General features: G+C 35.1%; 1 protein-coding gene across 2 annotated transcripts in view; it reads left to right on the top strand.

The window, feature by feature from the left end:
• Positions 1 to 5,366: 5,366 nt before the first annotated feature.
• Positions 5,367 to 12,385, top strand: part of HINT3 (histidine triad nucleotide-binding 3) — a 156,452-nt gene continuing 149,433 nt past the window's right edge. For both annotated transcript variants that reach the window (XR_016364176.1, XM_089827305.1), the window contains exon 1: positions 5,367 to 5,911. Coding sequence is in view for 1 of the 2 variants with exons in the window: in XM_089827305.1 (XP_089683431.1) it covers positions 5,525 to 5,911 (387 nt within the window). In the remaining variant the exon portion in view is untranslated. The remainder of the gene's footprint in view (positions 5,912 to 12,385) is intronic.

The raw sequence follows: 12,385 nt of genomic DNA, 5'->3' as shown, positions 1-12,385 counted from the left end.
TCATTTCACATGACATTAATGATGTTTTGATGATTCCTAGTTAGTAAATGTGGTTTCTTTCATAAAAATGTTAACATGATGTCTTCAATGATGATTATGTTGTATTGATAGAGATGCATTATTATATGTACGCATTTGATGTTAGACTTGTGATTTTTACGATACTTACCCCATACTTGCATGTGTATGGTGTGCGTGTTTATTTTATCTTTCTATTTGACGTGTTTGATGTGGTTAAGGGAGGGAGTCGTAGTCACCTGCTAGTTAGGATCTACACGATGAACCACTACCGACCATTGCCTGTTTAGATTAGATATATATTATATACATGTACATGCTCGTATTTTATGTAGGATGCAGGTACTGGGCATCGACTTCTCTGAATTGCCAGGATGAGTGTGCCCAATTAAATATACTCAAATGGTGAGAATGGGAAGATAATGATCAAGTCCAATCCTAGCCAATAGCCTAAAATACTTGTCCTGCAAGGAGGACTCATAACAGACTGTCTACCCTTTTAAAAAAAATCGTGAGTATTTTGTGCGTATGTTGTTTTGTGTCTTTGATGAATTTTCTGTTAATTAAGTCTAATTAAAAGATTAAATTAATGATTTAATTTAATGGAGATTATTATGACATTTTAATATTTAATTATATTTAATTAATTAAGAAATTAATTAAATAAAAAGAATTGAATTAGAAGATATAAGTTATAAGAATAAATTTAGAACGTGATAATATTTATTTAATTTAATAATAATATATTTAGAGTTCATTTTTAAATAAATGCTAAATATTATTGTTATTTAAGTTAATAAATATTTATCAAATTAAACATTCAAAAATAAGTTAAGAAGTGAAAAGATATTAATTTATGAAAAAGATCTAAGTTCGCATGAATGAGTTTAAAATATAGAAAATTAATTAAAAGATAAATATGTGAACTTAATAAGGATATTTTAAAGTGCGCATGAGATTTAAAAAGTTAATAAATTAATTTAAAAGTGAAGTCAAGTGGAAAAATTAAATAAAGTAATTTAATAATTCATTTGTCTTAATTAAACGCAAATTAATTGTGCACGAAAGAATTAATTAAATAAAATAATTATAATTTTAGAGTGGTGGTGACAGAAACCCTAAAAGGTAATTAGATTCTATATTAGAGGGTTTTCGAGGCATTATTGCACACACAGGTTTATGGAGAGCAACTCGAAGGGTTTGGAAAGAAAAGAATTTTACATGGCTTGAAAGATTTTGCTTGCGGTAGGAATTTGCATCTAGTTGTCAAAGGTTAGCATCAGATCTAGGTAGGATCTCGTGGCTTGACTGTATAGTGGTTTTCACCCTTCAAGTTTTTGTGTGCTCCGTGTCTTTTGCATGTGTTGTTTTTTTCTTCTGGTATGCAATATTGTTCTTGTTTGAGAAATATCTGTACATGGCTTAGATGGATACTTCGTTGAGTTTATTTTTAGAGGATTGTATTTGAATAAGAAATTAGTTAAATACGAGAATCCATAGGACATTGAAATCAAGCTTGAGATTTAAAAGATAAATGTCCTCTTTCAATTGATTTTAAGAACGAATATTCATTTGAGAAAAAGTTTGAAATAAAAAGAAAATTTTTAATTAGAAATTTGAATGGTCAAACTTAGTTCTCCTATAGATTAATAATGTAAAGATTATTAAATATATATATATTAAAAATAATTTTATTGTGGAATTTGTTTGAGATAGATATCATAATTTTTAATAAATAAAAAAATTACCAAATTATAAACAGTTTTTTTTTCAAATTTAATAATAATAAAATTAAAAAAATATATTATATAATGGATAGGGTGGGGATATTACCCCCCCGTACCTACTGCTGGCATTAATGGCCGCAACAACAGGTACTGCTGCTACTGCAAGCAACAGTTGTACTGCTGCTGCGCGTAGCAGGGTACCTTGCTATCGCAGGTACCAGGCCAGTGGGCCTTTAAACACGTCATTATATATTTATTTCATTTTTAATAAATTTTAATACGTTTTAAAATTTATTTAATTTAAATTTAACAAATTTACATTTTAATTTAATAACATTTTGTATTATTAAATTATATAATTATTTATTAATAATTTTATTATTAGTTTATATAAATGTTTTGTAATTAAATAAATTTAAATAGCTTTATTAATTATTAATTAATCTAATTAAATTTGATTTAATTAGGATCTATTAGCGATAAGAGTTAATTAATGAAGTTATTAATTTATCATATTTAATAATATTGATTTAAATAAAATTATAGTTATTTTATTTAAAATCAATGAACTGTTATTTTCTTTTTATAACTTAAATGGGAAAAAACTATTATTTCCAGATTATTCTACTAGGAAATGACTTTTATTATGATGGTAATTTTACATATTTAAGTCGAATAAATGAATAGGTTGTTGGGTGGGATAAAATGAGAATCTTATACACTTAAACGTTCACTGAAATGCAAATTGAAAATGTTATTTTTGAATCTATTGTGTCTTTTCAAATCAAACCCAACTATGAACTGTATTGTTTGTTTGTAATATCTATGCTTTTGGATTTTGGAGTCGTCGATTAGGTGTTGATCAGTTTAGGATGTACACTAGAGGTTTTTGTGAGATTTCTTTTATACCATTTATGTGGCTGGATGTAATGATGTGTTTTGTGATTCTTTTATGATGTTTATTTGTTCTGGATGTTGTAATGGGCTTATGTTTTAAGCTGGAAGTTACATTTATGAGATATGCTTTGTGGCACAATTATGTTTACTTGGGTTGGGAGAACCAACTTAGTTTCAGGTTGCCTGTTAAGGAATCAAGTTTGATCTTTATGGGTGTTGTGGTATGGGACACAACCGTGTTTTATGTTCTTAGGAAATGTTGTCTAGGTACATGACTTTGGGAGTGGCTTGCATAGGGGTTCGGGACCCTAAATGGTCAGTGCCAGGGAAACCTAATGCAAGTTATGTAATAAGTGATAATCTAGTAATTAAAATTTATTGGGGAGGAACACACTAAAAAGATAAGTTAGAGATATTCGATCCACCCATGCCTTGAGTGCTTGTATAGACTAAGGATGGGAATGGGATGAGTGCCTCGTCTTCTTGAGAGGGCTTTTTGGTTTCCACATGTGTGAGGTTGAGGGTCCGGGGTTCAGAGTAACCAGTCCAGGGTAACTCAACGCTTGAGGGTCCGGGGTCTATTAAGAGATCAGTCCAGGGTAACTCAAGTAGCCATGTGATGACACTCCCTATACTTATTGTTGGATGTGTTTATTGTGGTTATTACTTTCATTGAGGATGATTCGTGATTCATGGATGATGTACTCTTGATATGTGGTTTTTGACTTGAGGTGATTATCTTTCGTTGACTTTATCTTATGATCTTGGTATTTGGTTTATACTTGGTTTGTGTATGATGTTGGTTATGTGGAGTTGGTATTGGATTGAGTGTTCTTACTTTTGGATTATTTTATCTTCTTGAGTAGCATGTGTTACCTTTGAGGTAGTTTTGGCTATTAGGGGTACCTTGCCTAGGAATGTTTTATGTTTGATAGCCGTATGTGGATCATTCATTATCTTCCCTGCATGGTGGGAGTGGAAGCCTGACTAAGTAACCACACGGTCGGGAGGTAGTGTCTTCTTACCATTTGGGTCCCCCTCACATTGCCAGCTGTTGGATGTTCGTTGCAGAAGATGTACCTTTATCATTCTTATTTCTTATCTCAGAGACTTCTTTTCAGATTATATATATATATATATATATATGTGTGTGTGTGTGTGTGTGTGTGTGTGTGTGTGTGTGTGTGTGTGTGTGTGTGTGTGTGTGTGTGTGTGTGTGATCATGTATTCTGGTGTATTGTATCTATTCTCACATACCTTGCGACATGTGCAGTGGATGTTATTAATTGGATGTACTTTCATTGTATTAGCTATACTTATGCTTTGCTTATGTGATTATGTATCTGTCATTTCCTTATGATCACGAGACATTATACTTGGAACTTAAACTAATTAATTTAAAATTATTAAATGTGACTCAACGTAAAGGAACCCTTAAGGAATTGAAACTGTATCTATATTTGCATATGTGTATTTGATGTGTATGTTCATATTGCTTTCGCATTAATGTTATCTTGATGTTGTTTAAACTTAAAAAAAAAAAAAAATAGTCCAGTAAATATTGTAACATGTTAGGTTTATTTCTCTTGGGTTCCCGAGCGGGGCGTCACATAATCATTGTAATAGAAACAATTATTAATTAATATAATAAGAAGAATATTAAAAAATAGATTTATAATATTATTTTTTTCATTATGTATCATATAATTTTAGTATAATTAAAATGTATTACAAAATATCACATAAATAATTAAATTTCAGTAGTAATATAAAAGTAATTAGAACTAAATTTATAAATAACTTCATCAACAATGTAAAAATATTAAACACTAATAAAACATAATAACTACCGAAAATAAAAAATAAATTAATATGGAGGAGGCATCGACAAAAAGGGTTCTATAAACATTTGATTAATTAAAAATAACTCAGATTATAAACTAATCCACTAAATCTCTTAAAGTGTAAGCGTACCACAAGTAAAATAAATTATTAAACATTATTATTATACCTATAACAAGACAAATACTAGCCACTACAAGTCACTTGTATGATATTGAAAACTATCACCCTTTCTATCCACTCATTCTAACGTATACAAAAAAAAATGTACATACAACATCAAATAAATTTCATTATATTTCACAAACTATACTATAAAATTTCATCACATCTCACAAACTATACTATAAAATTTCATTATATCTCACAAACTATACTATAATATTATATATATTTAACTAAATGTTATTATCTAAAAACACTATTTCCAACCGACTAACTAATACTTACCACCATTGAAAAGTTTAGTCCCATGCAAAAAAAATTATGTTTGACTTATATATACGGGTCCAGCTACTCGTAATCACGTCCAAAAGCATAAAAACCATCCATGGGACCACCGCAATACAAAGCTATACCCTACAAGGCGAGCAAGTGCCAAATGATTCAGACCATTCATGTTCTCCCGGAATGTGAGGTAGAAAATACGGCACAGAGACCAGTGAAAACAATTCACAAGCCAAACGTTAGGAGGAGGATATCCCTCTTATCAAAATCTAATGAGACCATGGTCGATGCAGCAAAGGACAGGGTGGTCCCACCGACAAATCCGTTTCCTCCACCTTTATCCACTGCAACGTAGAGCCAAAATATACCACTCTGCTTGATTCTACTTTGTATCAAACAACTACTTAATTGGATCCGATACAGTCTTCAAACGAGATACGAGATGCGAAGCGAAGCACCTGTTTTTCAGAGGAATTTTCCCAAGGCTAGGGTTACAACAACTGATGGCTTACATGAGGAACATAAAATGCGTTTATTGCTCTTGTAACGACGATTTGCAGCAGCAGAATTAAGGGTTTAAAAGTTTGAGATAGATGGAAAGGCGGAGGTTGGCGGTGATTCTGTCTCATCTTTCTGCAGATACAAACCTGCCGAGGTCATGGGACGATTGCGCTCGAATGAAGAGCGTGCCACTACGACGCCAGGGTTGTGGTGGGAAAGACGGAGACATAAATGAGATGGGCGAATTTAGCGTATGCTGGCGTGAAAATGTTACAGGCAATGCAAATTCTGTCGTGAAGGCTGAAGAATTTAGTGTGGAAGAGGGGGAAGACTGCAACAGGAGGGAGTATGATGTTAAAAGTGAGATGAGTGAAGGAGTTGTGCGTTCACAAATGACCAGGAGTATGGAAATCGTTAAAGAGAATGAAGAAAACTGTGTCTTCTGTGACATTGTACGAGGTCGAGCCCCTGCCTTAAAGGTAAATTGGTTACACGATTGTACTTCACGTTTTCGGCATCGGCTTTTCTTTTGTATTTAAAAAGTTTTTTCAAAAGATGTTTCTCGATGATATGAGTGTTTTCAATGAGACCCCCTTATTTTTATTCTGGAGATTTCTCTTCTACAATAACATTTGGCTTAGTTGATAATTTCGCTTTGTAAATTTCTCGGGCTTAATTGCTTCGTCGGGATGTTATCTTTTCAATAATCTCATCCAGTAAACTTTCCTAATTGGGTAACCTTACCTTTTGCTAATCTGTCTTTATGGAGTGATCCCTGCCTTCTAATTGACTTGATAAATTTCCATTACTAATTTTGACTTGCTGCTGACACGGGGAGAGAGCTCTTCATGGGAAATACATTAGAATAGATGTACTCTCTCACTTATCTTTGATAGAAACTTTGCTATGAATTTGTCACTGCACACAATTGTTATCAAGTACAATTCAAATAATTAAAGACAACCAACCTAACAGTATCACATAATCGTAGAACTGGCCTATTTATAAGCAATAACAGATGAAGAATAGAGATAGTCACAGCAATCTGTATTGAACACTTAAGAAATTACCCAATACGTGCATAATAGACTTCTAAAATTATGAAAAAGAAAATTAAGGCTATTCTCCAGGCTACAAATGGAAAAGGAAATAGTATTAAGAACAAGGTTCTGATAACACAAATTCTGCAAATCAACTTCTAACCTATTAACGAGCAACTTGCTTTTATTTAAACAATGAATTTAATATCTCAAACTCAAGATGGCAATGAATGCATGCAAGTCCTGTATAATGCTCTTCCTCTGGTTTGGCATGTAGTGAATTCTGGTTGGTATAGTTTCTTCCACCGGAGTATACGTGTGTGCATGAATGTTAGACTGCAGTGAATTAATTTCATCTCTGCATGCTTTATATTGCTGCAATTCATATTCTGGAAGTTTTGCATGCTCAATATTCCAGTCCGGTCTTGTAAAAACTGGTGAGCCGTACAATCTTGATTGCAGATTAGATGTAAGGCTTATGCTACTATCTCCTGACACCTTCAAAAATTTTAGAATCTTGCACAGGCATTTGATTGGTGCAGATCTGTATAATACTGTGGTAGAGACTTTGTGCTAGGTATCATTTCCAATGCTGCATCGGAATTTCAAGTGCTATATGGGCCTTGCTTTACTTTTCATTTGCCGATCCCTGAAGGTCTTTTATGATCAACATGAGCTGTAGATGATACCTGCCTGTTATGGTCACGTGGTTGGGATTTGTGCTAGTGTGATTCTTCTCAAACAAATCTTATTACTTTAGAGACCCGGGTGAGATTAGAGAATGTGAGAGCATGCACCGTTGGATCAGATTATGATAGACAACTACCACCACTCTCTGCATTGTATTATGCTTCTGTCATTTTCCCACAGTGGGCTGTAAATGTGTATGACAAAACTTAATAAAGTAGTCATTTTTCACTACAGTTATTGGCAACTCTGAGGGACTTTCCCTTGAAAAATAAGAAATCCAAAATTTGTCTATTGTGTTACACTTTACTTTGGCTTCATTGACACGATCCTGGGGTATCCCTTTGGCAATTTCACTTAGTATTTCTCTAAGGGCAACCTTACCTTTGGCTTAGTTGTCACAATGGAGGGTCATCTCTTTGGGGAATTGTCTTGATTTTTTTTAAAGGTAACCTTAACTTTAACTTATTTGCCACAAGGTATATTCATTGGCTAGATGTAGGACTTGTACCCAGCCTTGTTGTCTAGTGAGTTGAATGTGCTATTTTATGCAATTTTAACACTTTAATCACGTCTCCCATAGATTTGAATCTAGAAACTTAATTTTTTAATATCTTTCAACAATTTTGGCACTGAAATTTGCCCTTACTACTTTAACTTGGTTTTAAATAGTAAATAGCATATGAATTCTGACGTAAAATGTCAATCAAATTATCCCTTTACATGGTTTTGCAGAAGGGTATTCTTTTGCAAAAAAGTACTGGACTTTGAAAGCTTAAACTTATAAATTGCTTCCTTTTCAACCTCACTACATAATTTTGCCTTCAAATTTCTATTTTCAGAATTATGTTTATTCATTGGGCTTATTATGTGATATTATTATTTATATGATAACATGTCTTTGTGCACATTTGAACTCTTTAAAAACTGCACTGATTTACTAATTTCTTGAGCTCTTGTCAATTGAAGTAACATTGCATTTATGCATCAACTATACTTGACTTGTTTCTCTTTCCTGAGTGATACTTCTCCTTTCAGTAAGGGGGGAATCTATTCCAGTGTCCACCTCATGGCGCACCACAATTGTTAATCCATAATCTTTATGGAAGTCATAATTATGAACTAACAATAATCCATGCAACATGATGTAATTAATATACAAATCAATGCATCATGTCATCCAAGATTATTTAAATGATCTCTGGGGAGCAAAGCACACAATCAAGATGACATGGTAACTTTAGAAATCATAGACAAGGCATAATCAGGAAATTATTCACAGAGATATCATTGATTATTTTTTAAACAAAGGAAAAATATCTCTCTGTAATGTCATAAATTTTATCCACCAAAGGAAGGCTACCCTCAAATTCACAACATACATTCAGATATCTCCGAACTTGATAAACTAGTGGAAATATCTTATTATAGATATGGAGAATAAATATTTTAATTTCAGAAATGGAAAGACTAGAGGACAAAGAGTCTTTAGTCCAAATCTGAGCGTCTCGACCACAAATGGCAGTGGGATGCACTGTAGCCCTATACAAACCATGACAGAAAATGACCAAAATGACAAAAACTATGGACTGTGCTTCAAATAACTTGCAAAGTGCAAAAGTCAGAAATGTAAAAATATAAAATAAATAAATCATATGCAAACTCTCGTGCAGTTAATCACATCTAATTAACCTACACACATGCAAGAAAGGGAAAAATTGTTTGGGGCCGTTTTGGAGACTTGCCTTAGTCAAGTCCTTGCTTTGGTGTTTACACCTGCACAATAACCAGATAAATAGATAGATATATTGAAAAGACAACTAGATAAATGACAATGTAATATAAACAAACCTCGCTAGATGGAAGAGAACCACCTATTACATGATATATGCAAATAGAAACAAACATTGCTAATGGAGGAAATTCCCTTTTACATAAGATAGATTATAGACAAAGGATGTGATAAATCCCAAGATGATTTAAAGTGTAATGTCCCCGATTTAGCAGGTCTCCGGAGTGTGGGTTTGTTAGCTCATTATCGCGACCCTCGTGTGCTGATGTTTGGTTTTGGGGGTCTTTGTCATGAGATTGCTATTTTTGGACTTACTATTTTTAGTAAATCACTTTGGTCAGTTGCTATTTTTGGGTTGAGCAGTTTAGGCAGGATGGCTCTTTGATTCAGGATATTTGATCTCTCTAGGATTTTTATTGAAGTCTTTATCGGCGAGCTTGTTGGTTTAATGATGATTTAATTATCATTTAACAAGCTAGGTACTTTATATTATAAAGTTGCTTTTTAAGCGGAAGGTGTGAGAGTGAAGCTAGATGGCTCAATTTGTGTTATAAATACAGCTTTTTGTTGAGGAGAGATCATCTTGTCTTTTTATATCTATTTGCTCATATTAACTGCCTGGGGTTTGAGAAGTTCAGGTTATTTCATTTGATAATTGTGCTAATGTATACAATTATCTAATTTCTCCTACTGTGTCTAATTGTGGATTGGAGAATCTTGCTACTGAGTTATACTGAGAAGTTTAGAGACTCACATTTTCAATCTGAGAAGCTGAATTGGAGAACAAACTAATATTGGGAATTGTTCTCCTATCAATACCAGCGGGCAAGGTTGTAAGCAGGCCGACTTTGCTAGACATCAACCATACTAAACCTAGACATCATTAGATATCTGCATTACTGAGTTTGGGCGGCATTCAAAGACTGTCAAGTGGTATTGAAGGGCCTACGTTATTTCCCAGCCAATTTGTGCCTAGCAAAACAAGGATTCACGTCTTCTTGTGGACTTCCTGCCTGCCGTAAAATTCCACAGCCATTTGGCATTGCCGTAAATCACCAAAGGCCGACCTTCTATTGCGGCTTGTGGACAATTCAAGAGTACACCCGGGCCACAATTTAGTTCATATAATTGCAGACCAAGTGCTTTATTTTAATTTTGTGGTTCAAATGTATGTTTTCAAAGAAATTGTAGAGAAATAAAATGTTGACTGGTTATTATCCATAATCTTTTCAAAATTCTAGTTATTGGTAAAAATCCGATTTCAATAGAAAATAAAGTAAATACTTTATATACTGTTCAAAAATTGCAAAGAAATAAGTTGTACAAGTTGGAAGCCAGTTGGGAATTTTACAATGGTATCAGAGTGGTTTCCTACCAGCCTGCAGGAATTGGGCTAATAAATTATCAGAGGCATTTTTCTTCTATTCTATTCCCTGAAGTATGGATGGTGATAAGAGCTTTGTGCCTGGAATGCATTACACCCGACGGGATCAGAATGTGGCCCCTAGAGAGGGAGGGCTGGAGATTCAGTTTGGCACAGTGGGTAGTCCGGGTGGTTCTAGTCGTTCCGGACAACGTGCTACAGAAGCTCAGGTTGATAGAGATGCCTTGCAAGCATTTCAGAATATCGCAGTCGGGCAACAACAAATGACAGATGTACTGCTGCAGTTATCTAATACTTTGCAATAGATAGCACTACCTCGAGATCGAGGTAGAGACAGGGATCGAGATGTTTTTATTGGTTCCTATAGGTCACATGTGGATGTAGGGCCTAGGACTGATGACAGGCAAAAGACTGAGGATCATGTCAGGATGGATGATAGGTTGGATAGGACAGGTCATATTGGTGCTCAAGACAGGCCACAGAGACCCACTTTTCTGAGACTTGAATCAGATATAGTTAGCACTACTTCTAACGCTGCTCCATTTGTTGATGATGTGTTGACCCATTTTCATGAGTGGGATGCTCTTCCTTAGGCATTACAAGAAAACTTGAGTTTTGACAGATATCTGACACAGAAGCATGAGCATTCTAGGGGTAGTCCTGCTACTGACTGACAGTGGCCTAGGTATACTGAGCTCCAGCAGGCAGCCGGTAAGATGACATTGGCTCATTTTGATGGGAGCGGTAGACTGCTAGAGCTGGGGTCCACAAGCTCGACACCTACTTTGCCTTGCATCCTATGAGTGAGGAGGATGCCATTAGGTTTGCTGTGCTACACCTTGATGGAGTTGCGCACAGTTGGTGGTATCATGGTTTGGTATCTCTCCATCATGATCAGATCATTTCATATCAGGAGTTTGTTGACAAATTGATGGAACGTTTTGACAAGAAGGATCTTGAGGTTTATTTTAGGGAGTTGGCCCAGTTACGACAGACAACTAGTTTGGAGGCATTCATCAGTGAGTTTCAAAGGTCGTCAGTAATGGTGTATGACATTTTTGAGCGGAGGAGGGTTATGCTTTTCATTGAGGGCCTTGCTGAGCCACTTAGAGGGTGGCTTTAAGTCATTAGAACCCCCATCATTACAAGAGGCAATGAAAAAGGCCCGTAATTTAGAAGCCTCTACACCTAGAGGCAAGTTTGCCTCAAAGCCTGCTATGTCCTCCTATGATAGGGTACCTCCCTTGAGAGAGAAGACAGAGGGTAAGCGTCTTGCTACAATACCCTTGGACCGGGAAACCATTAATGATTTAAGGAGGAAGTTGTGTTTCTACTACAGGGGTCCCTATGATGTCAACCATGTCTGTCCCATGAAGCCTAACGGTAAAAATAGGATGATGGAGTGGTTCTACGATGATGATGACAGTGCTGATTTTCAAGAGCCATTTGGGGATAGCGATTAGGATTAGCATAGGAGTGATGATGTTGACGATGAGGTGGATGACTCCAACCTCAAGGTAGCTTACTTACCCAGTATGAGGAAGGAGGGAGCTTTTCAGATGCGTGGACTCATAGCTGGATAGGGTATTATTGCTTTATTTGATACTAGAGCTACTCATATTGATGCTCGTTTGGTTACTAGGAGAGGTATGCAGACTGAGGATTTTGAGGGCTTACGGGTATAGGTAGCTGATGGTTACACTTTAAAGTGTAACAAGATGATCACAGATGGTTACACTTTAAAGTGTAACAAGATGATCACAGATCTTCCTGTGAAGCTTAATACATATGCTTTCACTGCAGATTTTTATGTGGTAGACATGGGGGGGACAGATGTAGTTCTTGGTATGGTATGGTTACACACACTGAAGGATATCTACCTGAGTACTGAGAAGATGGAGATGAGGTTCATTAAGGACGGACATCCCCAAGTTCTTAAAGCAATCCGGAATGATGAGCTGAAGCAGATTTCACTTAGGCGTATGCAACACTTGGTTCATCATGAGGATATTGTTGATTGGGCAGTAGAGTGCAAAATTATGCGAACACA

Source organism: Cupressus sempervirens, chromosome 4 (assembly GCF_028749045.1).
Source record: "Cupressus sempervirens isolate cs-2001-9-10 chromosome 4, ASM2874904v1, whole genome shotgun sequence".
Lineage (NCBI taxonomy): Eukaryota > Viridiplantae > Streptophyta > Pinopsida > Cupressales > Cupressaceae > Cupressus > Cupressus sempervirens.
The sequence above is the reverse complement of the archived record's forward strand: the minus strand, read 5'-3'. Positions and strand labels throughout refer to the sequence as shown.